Source organism: Vombatus ursinus, unplaced genomic scaffold, assembly GCF_900497805.2.
Source record: "Vombatus ursinus unplaced genomic scaffold, bare-nosed wombat genome assembly UNPS02014794.1, whole genome shotgun sequence".
NCBI lineage: Eukaryota > Metazoa > Chordata > Mammalia > Diprotodontia > Vombatidae > Vombatus > Vombatus ursinus.
Window position 1 is genome coordinate 2,173,524 of NW_020954572.1, and position 21,473 is coordinate 2,194,996.

General features: G+C 39.5%; 1 protein-coding gene across 3 annotated transcripts in view; it reads left to right on the forward strand.

The window, feature by feature from the left end:
• Positions 1–18,310: 18,310 nt before the first annotated feature.
• The window catches only part of ITPK1 (inositol-tetrakisphosphate 1-kinase), a 307,786-nt gene continuing 304,623 nt past the window's right edge, over positions 18,311–21,473 (forward strand). Inside the window, exons 1-2 of one of the 3 annotated variants that reach the window (XM_027870122.1) lie at positions 18,311–18,395; positions 19,294–19,519. In XM_027870122.1, the coding sequence (XP_027725923.1) occupies positions 19,425–19,519 (95 nt within the window). In that variant the 5' untranslated portion in view covers positions 18,311–18,395; positions 19,294–19,424. Of the gene's footprint in view, positions 18,396–18,842; positions 18,944–19,024; positions 19,184–19,293; positions 19,520–21,473 lie in introns of those variants that run through there. The other 2 variants (XM_027870121.1, XM_027870120.1) reach the window with 2 other exon arrangements.

Sequence of the window (21,473 nt, forward strand, 5' to 3'; positions counted from 1 at the left end):
TTATTATAAATATTTTTGTACATGGGGGTCCTTTTCCCATTTATATGATCTCTTTGGGATACAGCTCTAGAAGTGCTATTGCTGGAAAAAAAAAATATAAGAAAGACATGGGACAGCTAGGTGGCACAGTAGATAGAGATCTGGCCTTGGAGTCAAGAGGATGTGAGTTCAAATCCAGCCTGAGACATCTGATTCTTACAAGTCATGTGACCCTGAGCAAGTCACTTAATCCTGATTACCTCACAAAAAAAAAAAGAAAAAAATAAGGAAGCACTATTGCTGAGTCAAAGGGTTTGCACATTTTTATAGCCCTTTGGGCATAGTCCCAAATTGCTCTCCAGAATGGTTGGATCAGTTCACAACTCCAACAATACGTTAGTATTCCAGTTTTCCCACATCTCCAACATTTATCATTTTCCTGTTTTGTCATTCTGATGGGTGTGATGTGGTACCTCAAATTGTTTTGAATTGCATTTCTCTAATCAATAGTGATTTAGAGCATTTTTTTATATGACTATAGATGGCTTTAATTTCTTTATCTAAGAACTGTCTGTTCATATCCTTTGACCATTTATCAATTGGGAAATGACTTATGTTCTTATAAATTTGACTTAGTTATCTATATATTTTAAAAATGAAGCCCTTATCAGAGACACTGGTTGTAAAAATTCTTTCCCAGTTTTCTGCTTCCCTCCTAATCTTGGTTGCATTGGCTTTGTTTTTACGAAAACTTTTCAATTTAATGTAATCAAAATTATCCATTTTGCGTTTCATAATGTTCTCTATCTCTTGTTTAGTCATAAATTCTTCTGTTCTCCATAAATATGACAGATAAACTATTCTTTGCTTTCCCAGTTTGCTTATAGTATCAGCCTTTATATCTAAATTGTGAACCCATTTTATGGTGTAAGATTTTGATCTATGCCTACTTTCTGCCATACTCTTTTCCAGTTTTCTCAGCAGTTTTTGTCAAATAGTGAGTTCTTATCCCAGAAGCGGTGGATCTTTGGATTTATCACACAGTAGATTACTATAGTCGTTGGCTACTGTGTCTTGCATACCTAACCTATTCCACTGATCCACCACTCTATTTCTTAGCCAGTACCAAATAGTTTTGACGATTGCTGCTTTGTAATACAATTTAATATCTGGAACAGCTAGGCCACCTTCCCTAGTATTTCTTTTTTTTTTTTTTTTTTGGTGAGGCAATTGGGTTAAGTGACTTGCCCAAGGTCACATAGCTAGTATGCGTCAAGTGTTTGGTGTGAGGTGGGATTTGTACTCAGGTCCTCCTGACTTCAGGGCTGGTGCTCTATCCACTGCACCACCTAGCCCCTTCCCTAGCATTTCTTTTCATTAGTTCCCTTGATATTGTTCTTCCAAATGTCTTGTCATTATTTTTCTATCTCTATAAAATAATTTTTTGGTAGTTTGATTGGTATGGCACTGTATAAGTAAATTAACTTAAGTAGAATTGTCATTTTTATTATATTACCTTGGCCTATCCATGAGCAACTGATGTTTTTCTAATTATTTAGATCTGACTTTATTTGTGTGAAAAGTGTTTTATAATTGTGTTCATATAGTTCCTGGGTTGTTTTGGCAAGTAGACTCCTAAATATTTTATAATGTCTATAGTAACTTTAAATGGAATTTCTGTTTCTGTCTCTTGCTGTTGGGATTTGTTGGTAATATGTAGAAACACTGATGATTTATGTGGGTTTATTTTGTAACCTGCAACTTTGCTAAAGTTTATTATTTCAAGTAGTTTTTCACTTGATTCTCTAGGATTCTCTAAGCATATCATCATATCATCTGCAAAGAGTGTTAGCTTTGTTTCTTCTTTGCCTTTTCTAATTCCTTCAATTTCTTTTTCTTCTCTTATTGCTAAAGCTAATGTTTCTAGGACTATATTGAACAACAGTGGCAATAATGGACATCCTTGTTTCAATCCCAATCTTATTTGAAATGTTTCTAGCTTATCCCCATTACATATGATGCTCGTTGAAGGTTTTAGGTAGATGCTATTTATCATTTTAAGGAAGACTCCATTTATTCCTATGCTCTCTAGTCTTTTTTAGTAGGAATGGGTGTTGTATTTTGTCAAAAGCTTTTTCTGCATCTATTGAGATAATCATGTGGTTTCTGTTAGTTTTGTTGTTGATATGATCAATTATGTTGATAGTTTTCCTAACATTTAGCCAGCTCCGCATTCCTGATATAAATCCTACTTGGTCATGGAGTATTATTCTCAAGATAAGTTGCTGTAATCTATTTGCTAATATTTTATTTAAAATTTTTGCATCTATATTCATTAGGGAAATTGGTCTATAGTTTTCTTTCTCTGTTTTGACTCTTCCCGGTTTAGGTATCAGCACCATATTTGTATCATAAAAAGAATTTGGTAAGACTCTTTATATAATATCAGAATTAATTGTTCTTTAAATGTTTGATAGAATTTGCTTGTGAATCCATCTGGCCCTGGAGATTTTTTTCTAGGGAGTTCATTGATGACTTGTTCAATTTCTTTTTCTGAGATGGGGTTGTTTAAGTATTTTACTTCCTCTTCTGTTAATCTGGGCAATTTATATTTTTGTAAATATCCATCCATTTCACTAAGATTGTCAAATTTATTGGCATACAGTTGGGCAAAATAGTTCCTAATTATTGCTTTAATTTTTTCTTCATTGGTGGTAAATTCATCCTTTTAATTTTTAATACTGGTAATTTGGTTTTCTTCTTTCTTTCTTTTAATTAGATTAACCAAAGGTTTATCTATTTTATTTGTTTTTTTTTTTTCATGAAACCAGCTGTTAGTTTTATTTATTAGTTCAATAGTTTCCTTAATTTCAATTTTATTAATCTCTCCTTTGGTTTTCAGTATGTCTAATTTGGTATTTAATTGGGGATTTTTAATTTGTTGTTTTTCTAGTTTTTTTAGTTGCATGCTCAATTCATTGATCTCCTCTTTCTCTATTTTATTCATCTAAGCATTTAGAGATATAAAACTTCCCCTAAGAACTCCTTTTGCTGCATCCCATAAGTTTTGGTATGTTGTCTCATTATTGTCATTCTATTGGATGAAGTTATTGATTGTTTCTATGATTTGTTGTTTGACTCATTCATTCTTTAGGATTAGGTTATTTAGTTTCCAATTAATTTTTAGTCTATCTTTCCATGGCTCTTTATAACATATAATTTTTATTGAATCATGATCTGAAAAGAATATATTTAATATTTCTGCCTTTCTGCATTGGATTGTGAGGTTTTTATGCCCTAGTACATGGTCAATTTTTGTGTAAGTTCCATGTACCACCAAGAAAAAAGCATATTCCTTTCTATCCTCATTCAATTTTCTCCAGAGGTCTACCATATCTAACTTTTCTAAAATTCTATTTACCTCCTTAACTTCTTTCTTGTTTATTTTGTGGTTAGATTTATCTAGTTCAGAGAGGGGGAGGTTGAAGTCCCCCACTAGTATAGTTTTGCTGTCTATATCTTCCTGTAACTCCCTGAACTTCTCCTCTAAGAATCTGAATGCTATACCATTTGGTGCATATATGTTTAGTAATGATATTACTTCATTGTCTATGGTGCCTTTGAGCAGGATGTAGTTTCCTTTCTTATCTCTTCTAATGAAATCTATTTTTGCTTTGTCTGAGATCAGGATTGCTACCCTTGCTTTTTTTTTTTTTCACTTCAGCTGAAGCATAATATATTCTACTCCAGCCTTTTACCTTTACCCTGTGCATATCCCTTTGTTTAGAATGTGTTTCCTGTAAACAACATATTGTAGGATTATGGTTTTTAATCCATTCTGCTATCTGCTTCCATTTTAAGGGAGAGTTCATCCCATTCACAGTTATGATTACTATCTATGTTTTTCTCTCCATCCTGTTTTCCCCCTGTTTATGCTTTTCTTTCTCCTTTCTCCCTTCCCCTACTCACTAATGTTTTGCTTTTGACCATGGCCTCCCTCAGTCCACCTTCCCTTCTATCAGCCCCCTCCCTTTTCTTCCCCTTTACCCTTACTACTTCTCTCCCTTCTATGCCCCCTCCCTTTTCTTTCCTCTTTTCCCTCCTATTGCCTATAGGGAAAGTTAGATTTCTATACTTAACTGATTATGTTATTCCCTCCTAGAGCCAAATCCATGAGAGTAAGGTTCAAACAATACTCATCTTCCTCCTTTTTTTTCCTCTATGTAATTGGTTTTTGTGCCTTTTCCTGTAACGTAATTTACCTTTGTCTGTCTCCTCCTTTCCTTTTCTCCCAGTACATTCCCTTAATTAGATCTGATTAATCCACTTACTTAGATCCATTTAACCCACTTGATTAGATTTTTTTTATCATTACATCAAAGTCAACTTATACGCATCTCCTCTATTTATACCCCTTTAAAATGGTGTAATAGCAATACATTTCTAATGAGTTACAAGCGTTATCTTCCCTTGTGGGGATGTAAACAGTTTGCCCTGATTAATAACATGTTTTTTTTTTTTTCTATCCTGTTTACCTTTTTATGTCTCTCTTGAGTGTTGTATTTGAAGATCAAATTTTCTGTTGAGCTCTGGGCTTTTTATCAAGAAGGTGTGGAAGTTCCCTATTTTGTTGAATGTCCATCTCCTCCCCTGAAAGATTATGTTCATTTTTTCTGGGTAGTTGATCCTTGGTTGTAATCCAAGCTCCTTTGCCTTATGGAATATCATGTTCTACACCCTACCATCTTTTAATGTAGAAGCTGCAAGGTCTTGTGTAATCCTCACTGTGGTTTCATGATACTTAAATTGTTTCTTTCTGGCTGCTTGCAAGTATTTTCTCTTTGATCTGATAATTTTGGAATTTGGCTACTATATTCCTTGGAGTTTTCAATTTGGCTTCTCTTTCAGGAGGTGATCAGTGGATTCTTTCTATGACTATTTTACCCTCTGGTTCTAGGATATCAAGGCAGTTTTCCTTGATAATTTTTTGAAAGATACTGTCTAGGTTCTTTTTTTATCATGGTTTTCAGGTAGACCAATAATTCTTAAATTGTCTCTCCTGGATCTATTTTCCAGGTCAGTTGTTTTTACCAATGAGATATTTTACATTTTCATCTATTTTTTCATTCTTTTATTTCTATTTGACTGATTCTTGATTTCTTATAGAGTCATTAGCTTCCACTTGTCTAATTCTAATTTTTAATGAATTGTTTTCTTTTATTAGATTTTGTACCTCCTTCTCCATTTGGCCCATTTTACTTTTTAAGAAGCTCTTCTCCTCAGTGAGTTTTTGTGATTCCTTTTCCATTTGGCCAATTCTGCTTTTTAAGGAGTTGTTTTCTTCAGTGTACTTTTTTGCATTTGGCTAATTGTATATTTTTTTTTTTTTTTTTTGCTTTTTGGTGAGGTGATTGGGGTTAAGTGACCTGCTCAGGGTTACACAGCTAGTGTGTCTGAGGCTGGATTTGAACTCAGGTCCTCCTGACTCCAAGGCCAGAGCTCTATTCACTGCACCACCTAGCTGCCTCCCAATTGTATTTTTTAAGGACTTGTTTTCTATAGTTAATTTTTGTCTTTCCTTTTCCAAGCTATGGACTCTCTCTTGTCATTTCTTTTCCCAATTTTTCTTCTACCTCTCTTATTTGACTTTCAGAATCCTTCTTGAGCTCTTCCAAGAAGGCTTTTTGGGCTTGACACCAGTTCATATTTCCTTTTGACGTTTCAGATGTGAGTATATTGACAATGTTATCCTCTTCTGAATTTCTGCCTTGATCTTCCCTGTCCTCATAATAAGAATCCAGGGTCATTGTACGTTTCTTTTTGATCATGGTGTTTGCTTATTTCCTGACTTTTAAAAAAATTGAGCTCTCCTGCTGGAGTTCAGGTGGCACTGACCCAAGCTTCTTGTGCTGGGAACCCAGGACCTGGTCACTAGCTTTGTGTGCTGGGGCCTCAGGTGCTAGCAGTTGGAGGCTATAGGGTTCGGGCAGGAGTCAGCAATACTGGAGCTCTAGGAGTAGGGGTGGGGAGTCTGGCACCTGGAGGATGCCTGCTCACCCAGGCCTTGCACGGGGATGTTTTGCTGCCGCAGGATGTATCTCAGGCTGGAGCTTTACTTCTTGGAGTTGTCCTTCCCAGAGTTTTGCTGAGGCCCCAGGAGACTTGGCTGCCAGAGAATGCCGTGGCACGTGGTGGTTTTCTAAGCCAGTTTCCACCAGTTCCCCTGCCTATACTGAGGTGCTTGGGAGTCCTGGTGTTGGTCCTTGCCTGCTCCACCACCCTGGGGTTCCAGATCTCCCCTTGGTAAGTTGAGATGGGGCTTTCCACTAGCTTGCTGGGATGCCTCCCATTCTGTACTGCTCCCCCAGAACCAGAGGGGCCTTTCTCATTAATCCCCCAAGCTTCCTGGGCTACAAGACTGCTACACCCTATCTTTCTGCTGGTTCAGCTGTTCCACAGTTTTCCCTGAGGCGATATTTTCTGGGCTTTCAGAGGTCAATAAGAGAGGGTGAGAATGACTTACTTCTCACTCCACCATCTTGGCTCCTGAAAGTAGATCTCCTTAACCTGTTTTCTTGCTTGGTTTTTATATTAGACATTTTATTTTAATATTTTCTTCTTTCTTTATATTTTCTGGACCCTTTCATAAGCAAATGCACCAATCAATGTCTCAAGAAATCTTCATTCTCTCTTTCATCAAGTGTCTTAGGACAAATCTTAATTTTTTTTTTATGTCATAGATCCCTTTAAAAATATTTTTATATTTTCTTCTAATTTTCAATCTTTCGATTTTGTTCTACTATTTTTTGTTGTCTCTTGGAATCATTGAGTTCTGTTTCCCTCATTCTCTTTTTCAGGGAGTCTATAACTTGAGTAAGATTTTCTACCTTCTATTCTAACCTATTTTTTATCCTTCATATTTTTTTCCTCCACAGCTCTTAATTTCAATCACAATTTCCTTTTAAAATTCTATTTTTTCTCTCTCTGAAGCTTTTCTAGTATTAGTTGCAGTTACTGTCTTTGTCTAGGTTTACTTCTTTGGCTTCTCTAAATGCATAGTATTTTTTATTATGTTTGATGTGTTCTTTTTTTGTTTTTCTTGTTGACCCATATTTTTCTTAGTGTTGTCCTTTCCTTGTGCTTGTAAGCTTCAATCATTTACTGGTATTTGGGCTGGCTTCCCTGTTGATACCTCTAGTACCTCTGAGGTGAGGACTTGCTGAATCCTTTTCAGGGCTGCTCATCCCTTTGGTGTCCACCTGTCCCCCAACTCTCACTAAAAGCCACCTTGGTGGCTCCAAGAAGCTGTAGAAGAGGCTACACCCTGGTAAAACCTTCTCAGCAGATGGGCCAAGCCTGGTTGAGCGTAACTGACAGACCTCAAGCCCACTGGTGAATTACAGGGTTGTCTACCCAAGCATGTGAAGACTGCCCCTAGTAGAATGGGTAGATGAGAACAATTTGTTCCAGTGACCATGAAGACAGCTGAAGCAGGTGCTGTGGAGTGCTTAGAGCTTGATCAGACATTGAGGATGCTAAAGTCATCCACTGCATTCCAGGCTGTCTCCAGTAGTCTTGACTTTTGTCTTGCCACTGGACTTCAATGATTCTGGAAGACGGAGTATGGCTGACAATGATGTGCAACTCTGCCTCACTTAAATCTGAGTCATACGCAAATCTAGACATCCCCTGTGATGTCATTGGTCCTCTTCAAAAATGAAGGATGAACAACAACTTCCATCAACTGCTGATTTTTGGACTTTTCAGTTTCTACTTATCTATCTATCTATCTTGCATTAGGAGGAGGCTCTTATTTCTCCTTATGAGTGTTTTTGAAGGCTTTCATTATCATTGTTCCATCTCTGGTCCTCTTCAGATCCTTGCTGATGTTGGCATGGAAAACCTGGGTCTGCCACATCCCTTTATCTTGTCATCTTAACTACAAGTAGTAGATGGATTCTATCATCACTGCATGGGGAAGTTTTGTGGGGCAAAGACCAGGTCACCCAAAATATCTTCAAGGTTGGATGGAGTTGGGTCAGATGATATTAAAGAGGTGGTTGAGAGAGGGAAAGCGTGCACTCGATTTTGTTCCACCAAACTCTGCCTTGTTGCAGGTGGTAGGTTAGGGGTCAGGTGTGAAGAGGTCAGCCTTTCATAGCCCTTGGTGAGCAATGGGTTTCCATCTTCTCTTTTCCCTGATGACGTTCTTTTTCTAGTTCTTCTACGAAGTTCCTTATTTGTTGCATGCTGCAGCCTGCTCATACCCATCATGCAGTTCTTTATTCCTCTCTGTATATTTGTTACCAATTCTTTAGAAACTGTTTCTATGTGATTTGTAAGAATACAAGATTTGTAGAATACTGGTATTAAAAGAATGTGTACACATATGTCTGTAGAATATATATGTATATATTCTGATGGACACATCAGATGATACACACTAATGAACAAACTCTATAGGTTGTCTAACTATGTGTCATAATTTGGGCAATAGACATCTTCCTCCACTTGGATTTCCTGCATGCATGATTAGGTCAAAATCTTTTAAAGGGATCTCTTCCAGGAAGCACTGCAATATTCTTGGAATTGGTGAAACCAGTATATGAGTTCATCTGCAAAGAGAAGAAACTGGAAGACTTCATCATCTATAAGATATCCCTCTTTAGCTTAGACTCTGAGAGATATGAACCACAGTGGTGAACACCTTTGAAGAACATGTGTCTCCTGTTTTATGACTTACCTGATGTTTATGATCAGAGGGTGGTTGAAATAGGTTATCTTTGTTGTTATATCTTTTAAGCAATCTTGAATAATTTTAATGTATGGATGAGAGACACCTTGTTGGAAAATAGCCTTTGAGGCCACTTAGGGCTTTCCTTTACAAAATCAAGTTTAAAAAAAAAATTATTACCAAACAATAAGCACAGTAGGATTTTATATTCTTTACATCTTTCCATTAATTGTGTGATGGTAAGGTGTGGTAGATATTACTTGCATTAACCTTTGCTCTCAATGACTTAATTGAGGATGCCCTTGATGTATATTCAGATGGTTCTCAAAAAACTCTTATGAAGATGAGATGTAGGTATGTAGTTTGGTAGTTACTGATGTTTCTTTAATTGTCTTTTGCATTATTTATAAGGTCTGAGAGGCAGCATGTCATAGTAGATAGATGGATGGCCTTGGAGCCACAAAGACTTGGTCAAAGTTCTTTCTCAGGCACATACTGACTCTGGGCAAGACACTTAATTTCATGGTGCTCTAGGTAGCTTTCTAAGTCTATGTGTTGCAGAGAAGGTGCCAACCTGCATTGGTAGAAGGAATTCCTCTGTGGCAGTTTGCTGGATCAATGAAATCACATATCCAGTCCCTATCCTTAAAAAGTGTTATATTTTTCTCTATACCGTTGCTATCTTCTCCTCCATCAGATAGTTTGTGAATTAAAACTTCAATGTCCACATAATTGTATTGCTTCTAACATGGATCCATCCTATATGTTCAGTCTCTCTTTTTCCTTTAGTACCATCTCTCCTTTCTTTATAAGCAAATATGGAATATATGTGGCTAGGGCAAAGCAGCTAGGTGGCACAGTGGATGGAATAGGGGATCTGTAGTCAAGAAGAAGGGAGTTCATATCCAGCCTCAGAGACTAGCTCTGTGACCATGGACAAGTCACTTCACCTCTTTCTGTCTCAGTTTCCTCATCTGTAAAAGGAGGACAATAATAGCACCTGTCTCCCAAGGTTGCTGTGTGGTTAAAATGAAATATTTGTAAAGTGCTATAGAAATTTTTGGCTGCTATTATTGATGTTAGCCTTGATGGTGTAAAGTTTGTTATAAAAGCCTTTCCTGAGCTTTTTCATTTTTCTTCTGTTTGTTGTCTTTTTAAAATATTCTTCCTTAAATGCTCTCTGGATGATTTTGCTTAGTTGGGTCTCTTGCTAAGCTTTCCTTAAAATTTATTTTACCCTCCATTGCTTCTCTCTGTTCTGTGTAGTTCTACTGTTCATAATATTCAATTATCTTTCTCTATAAGATTTTATAAACAAGCCTACATTATAAACCGGGGTTGCCCTTGAAAGCCATCTCTTTCCGCTTGGGAAGTAGGTCAAATGTTTGCTAACCGAGCTGCTTTTTAAGGCTCTTTTGGATTCCTTGTTATGACAATTGATTTGTATCTTTCAAGCTTCTGTATGAAATTGTAATACATGTCTATATCCTTTTTTCCATTCATCAGCCATTTTTCATATTCAATAACTTTTTGAATAGACCAGAATGAATTGTTTCTATTTCATGCTATATCATTTTTATCCTTTTTAAAATCTTTTTAGTATTTTAAAGGTCTTTTTCTCTTTGTTAAAATATAGAATATTTAATTTTTTGTGATGTTATTTGCTCACCCTGTCTAGCACTTGTGGTGTTTCTTCTTGAAATATTCATGATATGTGAGTAAATAAAATAAGTTATCAAAGAATTACCCCACCTGGTCCAGATGATTTCACAAATGAATTCCTTCAAACTGTTCAAAAACAAGTAACTTCTATGTTATATGGATTATTTATAAATTCAGAGAAAACCAAAAGGGCCTGATTGATGTTCCTTACACACAAAATTCCATCTTTCATACTTGTGTCTATGTATCAATTGTCCCTCACAGCTGGAACTCACTCTTTCCTTACCTCTCCTTCTGAGGTGACTTTTTTCAAAGCTCAGATCACCTGCTGTCCGTCTACAGGGGAACTGCTGCCCTGTATCTCCCATTTTGAAATTACATTGCATACATTTAGTATTTAATTTTCCTTGTACATATTGTGCACAGGAAGATGAGCCTTCCTTAGTCCTCTCTCTCTTTGTATACATACACATACACACACACACACACACACACACACACACACACACATATATAATGTGTGCGTATACACTGGAAAGATGGTACTTGAGGATCTTATGTCAGTACAATACAGTGAACTCCTTATAGACAAGGGCTTCTTCAGTTTCCCTCTTTGAGTCCCTAGCCTAGGACATAGAACCTTGCATATAATAGGTATTTCATAAGATTTGAAAAAAGGTCCATGCATCTTACATGCTTTGAATTTGAAAGCAACTGCTACACCAAGAAAGTGAAGATCTATAAAAGAAATGATTTGCTTTTTGACAATAATAATGCCTGAGGCATTTCTGGGCTAGGTATTCAAAGAAAGAAATTGAGGAGGCCTGTCCCTAGGAGGAGCTCATTATACAGTAGGGAGATAAGATGCTCAAGTACTGTCTTTCTACAATGTATGGATCATCTGTCACAAGTCTGAATTAGGGCTTCCAACTTTATATTGATAGATATAGTTTTTAATGTATGATTTCTTGAAAAAACAGAATCCACAATTATTTTTTTGTAAACATAGTTTTCAGGGAGCACACAATTATTTTCAAATGATCTCACCTTGACTTATTTTCCAGGTCAGATGTTTTTGATATCAGATATCTTATATTTTCTTCTATTTTTTAATCTTTTGAGTTAATTTTTTTTGGTCTATGCATAGAGTCATTGATTTCTCTTTGGTCTATTCTAATTTTCTGAAAGTCCATTACATTTTCTCTTCTATGCTATTTATTTTCTTTCCAACTCTTTTTTTCCGGAGCTTTTACTTAATTTAAGAAAAAATCTCTTTATTCCTTCTAGAAATTAATGTAGTCATTATGGAAAATCCATTTTTTCCCCAGAGTCTCTGCTTATAGTAGTTATGGAGTTACTCTTTCCTTCTAGGTTGATTTTTTTGGAATTTCTGGATCTATTATAATTCTTGTGATAAGTACCTCTTCATCTAAAGCTTCTGAATTGTGGTTTTGTGTTAGAGACAGGTTCTATTTCCTATTGCACCTTTGGGTGAGGTGATGGGTGCTGTTTGTTTTTGCCTTGGGTTGTCTGAGCTCCTGTGCTAATTTTCACGCAGGTTTAGACCTCCATGTTTCTTTGAGGAACAGTGGGCTAGACCTTCCTATCTCTCTCTGGTATCTGTGGACAGAGTGTTAGAGATTTCAGAGCCCCTGGGCCTAAGGTATACTTGTGTGAGTACTGCCACATCTGGAATGGTTGGTGCTCCTCCTGTTCCTTTCCAATGTATCCTCCACAGGTTTCCAACCTTGAAGCTCTCCTATGGGAACTCTCTGCTCTCATAGCCTCTGGATGCAGAACTTGGCAGACTGTGGGTGTATCCGGCCTCTCATTGTTCCAGCATGGGGATTACTATTTGTGTGAGCTGGTTGGTACTGTTTGTCTGAGCTGGCCTTTCTGGTAGTCTCTTATCCTTTTGCCCATGAGCTTCCAGCTGATTTTTTGTGCAGTTCTGGGGGGTTGGGGATGGGGAGAGTCATTTGCTGTAGTTCCTCATTGAATTTTTTTTTTTCAGAAGCCCAATCATATTCTTTTTTGTTTTTATTTAGTATTTTATTTTTCTCCAGTTACATGTAAAAACAATTTTTAGCATTTGTTTTTAAACTTCGAGTTCCAGACTTCCCCCTTTCCTCCCTCCCCACGGCCACCTCATTGAGAAGGCAAGCAATTACATATAGGTTATACATGTATAGTCATGCAAAACATAACCATAATAGTCATGTTGTGAAAGAAAACATAGACCAAAAAAACTACAAAAAAAAACCAGAGAGTTAAAAAAAAAAGGATGTTTCAATCTGTATTCAGATACCATCAATTCTTTCTCTGGGGATGGATAGCATTTTTCATCATCAGTCCTTCAGAGTTGTCTTGGATCATTTTATTGCTGAGAATAGCTCAGTCATTCACAGCTGATCATCTTACAATATTGCTGTTACTTTGTACACAGTACATTTCACTTTGCATTAGCCCATGCATCCTGCTTATCATTTCTTTTTTTAAAATTTAAAAAATTTTAATCTTTTTATTTTTCCTGCTCATGGTTTCTTACATTACAATAGTATTCCATCATAATCACATACTACAACTTGTTCAGCCCCAATTGATGGGCATCCCTTCAATTTCTAATTCTTTGCCCCCAGAAAAGAGCTGCTGTAAATATTTTTGTACATATAGGCCCTTTTCCTTTTTTTTAAATCTCTTTTGGGATACTGACGTAGTAGTGGTATTGCTAGGTTTATACCCATTGGGCATTGTTCCAGATTGCTCTACAGAATGATTGAATCAGTTCACAACTAACTCTACCAACAGTGCATTAATGTCTCACTTTTCTCATATCCCCTCCAACATTCGTCATCTACCTTTTCTGTCCTCATTGCATTGTTTTGATCGTTATTTAGTCTCTTGTGCTTTGTGGTTTTTTTTGGTGTGGTTTTTTTGTTTTTTTTTTTTGTTTGTTTTTTTGTTGGAGATGGGCTGCCTACCTCCATTCAGGCAGAGAGTTTAGCTAGCATTTAAAATTGTAGTGGATCCAGTCATCACTGTTTTGTGATTTGAGTAGGGGCATAGGGAGTAACGGGCAGGAACATTTCAGAGTGGAGGTTTGGCAAGGTGTGGAAAGTATTAGGAAAAGGGAACAAGGAATTTAAGAGTAGAGGACAGTGTGGAGCTGAACTGGGTTACCAAGATTGGAAAGGGAGGAAGGTATAGGCTGAGCAGTGGGGATGTCTGGGACAGTACTAAGGAATGGAGGGATTGTTGGTCTTGGTGACAACAAGGAATAGGTTTAAGAGGTATAAGACATAGAGAGATCTGGAAAGATAAAATTTTAAGCTTGGATAAAGGAAATTTTAAGTTCCTGAATTTGGAAGTAGAACATCTGTGGATAATGGAAAATTCAAGGTTTTGACCCTCCTTGAGTACAGCTGAAGTATATATTAGCATTCATGGTGATGACTCCAAGTATGAGAACAAGAGTGGGTAGTGAAGAAAACTCAACTCACTGAGAAAACAAGGCAAATATTCTGGTATAGAACAATTTCTAGCTTTTAGATTGGGTGATAAACATGCAGGAATGCCTCAAATAATAATATTTGAGAATTGTAGTGGTACTGGAGGAAGAATGCCACACTCAGAGTCAGAAGACCTGAGTTCTAGCTGGGACACCCTGTTAGTGGTGGGACCTACCCAACTCACAAGATTACTGACTTGTTGGAAGGTCAGCATTTCTTAGAATGGAAGCTCCTTGAGAGCCAGGATTGTTCCATTTTTTTCCCCTTGTATTACCAGTGCCTAGCATGGTGCCTTGCACTTAGTAGGTGCTTAACAAATCTTTCTTGTTGTAAACCTTAAAGCATTTCAGAAATCAAAATTATTATGAATATCATGATATCTGACCCAGGATCATAGATTTGGAATGAGAAGGGACCATAGAAATAATTTACTCCAGTGGTTCTCAAAGGGCTGTGCTTGATCCTGTGGGAGGTCCCTGATACCTTTTCAGGTCAAAACTGTTTTCAAAATAATAAGGAATTATTTGCCTATTAAAATCCTCCTCCCTTTTCCAACTATATATCTGTGTAAGGCTGGGTTTTCTTAATATATACTTCAACTAAAACAACAGTTTGCCACAGATTGAATGCAGAAGCAGATAGGAGAATGCAGTTGTCTTAGCCTGACATTAAAAGATTTGCAAAAGTATATAAAAGAATGCCACTCTTCTCACTAAATTTTTTTGCTTTGGAAAATATAGCTATTTTTCATTAAATATGTTATTTATCTCAACATATAATGGGTTTCTATTATTTTAAAATGAATTCATTTAATATTTTTCAAATGATGTTTTAACTTTTAATATAGTAAATATTGATAGATACAATTCACAAAAACAAAAGCTCTTTGAGGATCTTCATTTTATTTTTAAGAATGTAAAGGAGTCCAGAGACCAAAAAGCTTAGCAATCATTGATCTAGTCTGAGTTCTTCTTTTTATAGATAACGTCTAGTACCGAACTTGGAGTTTATGGGACCTAAGTTCATAGGCCTGTTACATATGACCATCTGTGAACTTGAACAAATCACTTCACTTTCCCCTGGGCCTATTTCCTATCTGTAAAATGAAGAGTTTGGGCTACATGGCCTGTAAAGTTGCTTTTAGCTCTATATAGGTCTTGCAAAAGCACAGAAAATTGAGAGCATGTCTCCAAAGTCACAGTGATAGAGTAAGTAGCACATGGGATTAGAAAGTTAGTACAATGCTCTTAGGGTTTACTATCTATTATGTCACATTTTCCTTACCAAAAAAATTGTAGTATAACTTTGGACAAATAAAATTATATCCTATTTTACAAAGAAATGGAGTCCCAGAAAGATTAAAGTGTGGTTGCCTTCATATCACACAGCCAATTTCTAAGTTGACCATTTGGCCACGAACAGACTATTAGATATGCCCATTACAGTCAATATAATGTTTTAATTCTTATCAAACAAACCACTAACTTTAGGTAGAACTTTTCCTTCCAATTAGGAACCAAACAGGTTGGGGGGGGGAATGATATGGTAGGGGGCTCATAGAAATTTGAGCCTTTGGTAGGTGTTTTTCTTTTTCATTTTCTTTCTTTCTTTTTGGCTAGGCGATGGGGTCAAATGACTTGCCCAGGGTCACACAGCTAGTAAGTGTCATGTGTCTGAGGCTGGATTTGAATTCAGGTCCTCCTGACTCCAGGGCTGGTGCTCTAGTAGGTGTTTTTCTTCAGAGGTGAAATTATGTCTTTGAATGAGCAGGTGCAAAGGGGGTAAAGGACAGGAACATCACAGGACTGAGGTCTGGCAACGTATGAAAGTTATTGGGACAAGAAAATAAGGAATTTAAGAGTAGAGGACAGGGTGGAGTTTAACTGGGTTACCAAGATTGAAAAGGGAGGAGGGTATAGGCAGAGCAGGGGTAATGGCTGTGGTACTAAGACGAGGGACCCACTCCTCTTCCACATTGGCCTTTGTCTAAGGAGGGTACTACTGACCTTCCAGTGATCCATGCTTATCAGCTTGGACTCCATCTTTGACTTTATCTTCTCTTTCACCCTCCTGTCCCCCTAGTCATTACCTGACATTTCTCTCCTATCTGTCCCTTCTTTTCACTCACACGGTCATCGTGCTGGTTAAAGTGCTCATCAGCTTTTGACAAGACTTCTGAAATAGCCTCCACATTTCTACTCTCTACTCTCCACATCATCTTTTACATTGCTGCCAAAATAATCTTCCTGCCATTCTCTGGATTAAGAACTATTAGTGGCTCCTTATAACTCCTAGAATAAAACACAAATTCCTCAGCATGACCTTTAGGGCTCTCTGCAAACTGGTTTCAGTATACTTTTCCAATCTTATTTCACATCACTCCCCTTTCTATATGCTATATCCTGGCTAAACTGAACCTGAAATATACATGGAATTTCATAGACATTTCATAGCCTGATTCCACACATCTAAGCAAACTTTCCCATTTTGAGAATTCTCTTTTTCCTTATCTTCCCTTAAGGGTTAGCTAGGCACCAGCTACTTTAGGTCTTCCCTAATCTCCTTTTCCTCAAATGATTAGTACTATTTTCTGTCCTCGAATTCTCTTGTTGTAATTACCTAACTGGTGATTGTAACTCCCCAGGAGAATGTAAGCTCCTCAGGGAAGAGGTTAGTGCATTGCACATAGTAAATGCTTAATAAATGCAGGTTTAAGTTACTCAGTCACACAGCTAGTGAATAATAGAACAGCACATTCAATCACAGATCTTCTGAATCCTAACCTAGTACTCTTTCAACTAGTGACCCTAGTGACACCTGTGCTTATAAATCACTTTGGCAGTAGTATGGACAAAGAACTGAAGGTAGGAGGAAGGGGAGAGACCTGAGACAGGGGGTCTAATTAGTAGTCCCTTGCAGAAATTTTGGCTAGAGGTAATGAGGGTCTGAATTAAGACTGTGGCTTTGTTAGTAAAGAGAAAGATAATGAATTGTTTTGGGGTCAGAAACAGCAAGATTTGGCAACTGAGTGGATATGTAGTTTGAGGGAGAATAAGGGAACCTGGTGACTGCAACAAGTGATACCCTTGACAGAAATAGCTAATTTCAGAAGAATGACAGATTTTGGAAGAAAGACAACAGATTCTATTTTGGAGATGTTGAGTTTGAAACGGTTTTGGGACATTTTATTTGAAATGTCTGGAAGAAGGCAGTTGATGAGGCAGGACTGCAGCCTAAGAGCTTAAAGATGGAAACATAGATCTCCAACTTAGTTTAGAGAATTCCTCCCGGCTTCTCTTCTATTGTCTTCAACCTTTAAAATGTATTTTGAATCTAGGTCCAGCAACTCATTTGGTTTGTGATCTCAAGAAAGTCACAGCCTCGCTGATCCTTTTTCCTCACCGTTAAAATGTGGATATTGCTCATATCAATTCACAAGTCTCATATGAATAAAATGAGATAAATGCATTTAAAGCCTTTGAAAACCATAAAACACTATACACGTTTTTATGAATAATAAATTTTTGCATGTTTATGTGTCCCTAACTATATAAAAAGGTCCTTGAGGGCAGGAGCTTTTATCTCCTCCCAGCCCCATAGCTGTGCCAGCAATAAACATTTAATTATAACAATAGGTAACATTTATATAGTGCCATTATATGTGCCAGGCACTATTGCTTTACAATTTTTATCTCATTTGATGCTCACAACAACCCTGCAGGTAGATGCTATTAGCCCCATTTTACAGATGAGGAAACTGAGGCACACAGGGGTTAAGTGACTTGCCCAAGGTCGATCTGATGATAACAGTAACAAAACTTCGCTCTGTTGCCTGGATATTAGCTTTTCCAGAACCAGGAGAGTTTTGAGGTCAATATCAGCCTGCTGGGCTGGGTGTGAATCAACGCAGCTCTGTTGGGGGTAAAAGCAGTTGTAACTTTTAACCTTTGGCCCAGTCTTCCATTTGCAAAAGGTGGGGGAAGAGAGCTTCCAGAACATCCCCTTTTGACCCCTTAAATCCCTCCCCACCTTCCTGTGACTGGAATGACCTCTGGCCTCCCTTTCTCGTCTCCCAAAGCTCAAAAGCCAGGGGGAGGGGGAGGGGAAGAAAAAAGGGCGCCGGCCCCTTTAAGGCTCTGGCCGCGCCGTACTGCCCCCTGCCGGCTCGGGGTCCAGGTGGCCCGGCCAGCGGACGGGGGGCAGGGGGGGAGGGGTGTAAGGCGCGCGCGCCGGCGGCCGGGTGGCCCTGGGGCAGCCCTGAACACCCCTTGAATTCCCCGGAGGAAGTGGCCCGGCCGTCGGCGGAGGGCCGGAGGGCAGGGCCGCGGACCCCTCCACTCCCACAGCGGGAGGGTGTGTCAGCCCGGGCCCCCCCCCACTCCTAGTACCGGCGGGTGGAGGGGGGGGTGTTGCAAGAAGCGGCGGCGGTAGGAGGAGGAAGTGGCCACGGAGGCGGCTGCTGAGAATAGCGGGCTCCCAGCGGCGGCCTGGAGGAGGAGGAGGAGGAGGAGGTAGGAAGGGAAAGGGCGGTGGCAGTGCCGGGGAAGGCAGCCTGCGAGCTTGGGGGGCGCGTGCTAAAGGAGAACCAGGCGGGAGGCTCGCGCTGCTGGCTGGCCGCCGCTGCGGGCTCGGCTGGGGGCCGGGAGGCGTGGGCCTCAGCTCACGCCGGGTCCGAACTCCCCGGGGGGTCCTGGGTGGGGGTGAGGGGGATTCGAACTCTCCTTTCTCCTTCGGCGCCTTCACTCCCTCCTCCCCCGCTACGCTCCAGCTAGAGCAAGGGAACGAACGTGCTGCCCTGGGCGGGATAAAGCGAGGGGGCGGGGAGGGTGGGGAGACCGAGAGAGCTGGAGGGGAGAAAAAAAAAGGGGGTGGAGGATTTGGGGGGCGGGAGCGCGGCTCCAGCTCGGGGGCTGAGGCTGTGCCGCCGCCTTCTCTTCCTCCAGTGCCGCCGCCTCCGCCGCCGCCCGGGGGGTGGTGTTCTGTAAGCAGAGCAGGAGGCTCCTGGCGTGCAGGGCCGGGGGCTGCTTCTCTAGCTCTTTCAGTGTGGGTGCTCAGGAAGGTAAAGCTTCCTTTTTTTTTTTAAAACCTTCCCCCTTTTCCTTCATCTCCACCCCATGCTCCTCCTCCTCCTCTCTCCGCCCCCCCCTCCCCATCCCAGCTCTCTGCCAGTCCTTTCCACTCCGGGGCCTGGACGGGCAAATAGACACTTGAAAGTTGCCTGGAGGGAGATCCCCAGCAGCCTCGGCAGCCCTGCAGCACCAACACCAGCACCAGCACCAGCACCAGCCGGGGGAGTGTGGTGTGTGTGGGGCGTGGGAGCGAGACGACAGCTGATGCTGTACGTCCCTCGGAGTCTACTGCAAGTGAATTTCGCTCTCCTGATTTTATTATTGTCTTTATTCCCTCCAGGATTCTTTTTGCTCCGAGTCCCGGTGCGAGTGGAGGTCGTGGCTGTGTGAATTTTGGGGACGAAGCCTTGTCTGCCTTGGCACGCTACCCCCCACCCACCTTCTCTGCAGCACCCCCATCGAAGGACGACGATGCAGACCTTTTTGAAGGGAAAAAGAGTTGGTTACTGGCTGAGTGAGAAGAAGATCAAGAAGCTCAATTTCCAGGCCTTTGCCGACCTGTGCAGGTAAGGAAAGGAGCCCTTTCTGGGGTCGGACTTGTCAGCTTCTTTCTGCCTCTTTCACACTTGGGACCTGATGAAACGAGCTGGGGTTGGGGTGAGTCTGGTAGCTCCTGCTTCCCGAAACATCGCCTGCGATGGAATTGATAGACATTTCCAGGTTCTTATGTGCTGCTTAATCTCTAGTATCTACAAATTAAAGCTATCTACAAATTAAAGCAGTAAGGGGCAAGTTGGTACTAATGGAAGTCAGGGGTGCACAAAGGTGGAGATGCTGTGAGGGCAGGAAGGCATTTCAAGTAAGCACTGTCCAAAACAATTAGCTTACTTTTGTGTAGGGATACCAGTGAAGTTGAGTAGACAAGTATGCATTTAATTGACCCTCTCCTGAATTTGGGAGTATTTTCCAATGGTTCAAGTTTTGAGTTTAGTGTCCCTGTCTCCCCCCCCCCCCCCCTTGGGATGCTACTTAGAGAGAAATCTTTCTTTTTTTAAATCTCCTCCACTACAGGTAATAACAATTTAGCTTGTAAAACATTTTCCTATGCTTGTATTTTGTATCTAGTCCTATGTGGCCAAATTGATTTTCCTGATAGAAGGTAAGTTCTTTGAGGGCAGGAACTGTTGAGTTTCTTTGTTTTGGTCTCTTGAGCCTTAACCTTGGTGGTGCTAAATGCTTGTTGATTGATTAGTTTTATCGATTTTGTTTCTCCTGACTACCCCACAAGGTGCCTTTATCCTCTCCTGAAATTGTGGGTCTGTGGAGGTACTAAGTATGGCTTGCTTCAAATCATTTAGTTATGTCAGTCATGTAGACAGTCAACAAACGTATTAAATATGTGGATTTCTGGTCCCGAGTCCAATGTTTTTTCCTCATATGTGCAGCTTTCTCTGACTCAGAATAATATATGACTTGGGAAGACCTTTGGTCCCCATGCTTAATTAGATTTTAAAAGAGCACAGGACAGGTATACCTCATCTAGTATATGGAAATTAAAAGTAATAAACTAATTTTTGTTAGGATGAATTTAATCTTAGGTAGTTTTAGGGCAGGGATTTTTAACCTGTGGTTTGTGAACTTTAAGAAATTTTTTGATAGCCATTTCAGTGGTTTCCTTTATAATCCTATATGTATGTGTATATATATATATATGTATATATTATATGTATATCTGGGTTTATGCATTTAAAATCATTCTTCTGAGGAGTCCATAGGCTTCACCAAGCTGTCAAAGAGATCCATGACATAGAAAAGGTGTCAAGAATCCTTTATCTAAAGGGTATAGTATGAATCCATTTGTAAAGTCGAGAGCCCTTTAGGAATTTGTATAGTTAATAAATAGTCACCCAATTGATGTGTATGTTTTTTGTTTGGGTATTGTATATTCATTTTCTTTTCTTTTTTTGTTTTTTTGGTCAGGCAATGGGGTTAAGTGACTTGCCCAGGGTCACACAGCTAGTAAGTGTTATGTGTCTGAGGCCAGATTTGAACTCAGGTCCTCTTGAATCCAGGGCTGGTGCTCTATCCACTTTGCCACCAGCTGCCCTGTATATTCATTTTCTAAAATGGGATGCATATACACCTTGCTTCGAAGAACCATCTTGGGAAGTTTAAACTTATGGTTCTCTAGTCAGGAATGAGTGGGGAGGGAAGCAGGTGGCAGTAACTAGCATATGACTGGTTAGGGTTTGGCAGACTTGACACTTCTGTCTATTTCCCAGACCCACCGAGAAACCCTCTGTTTCTCCTTTTTGCTGATACTGTCCTTTCTCTTCCCCACACTCACCCCAAGAGACAAACTTAGGAAAGAATTCACCTTGTGTAAAACAACCCTGTAGATGGAACAGATTTCATTTGGCACTGCTCCTCTAGGCTCATTTTATCCCCAGAAAGAAAGCTTTTCAAACTTGAAAGGAGTGTGCAACTTCGCACTAGACTTCAGATTAGGCCACATTAAGA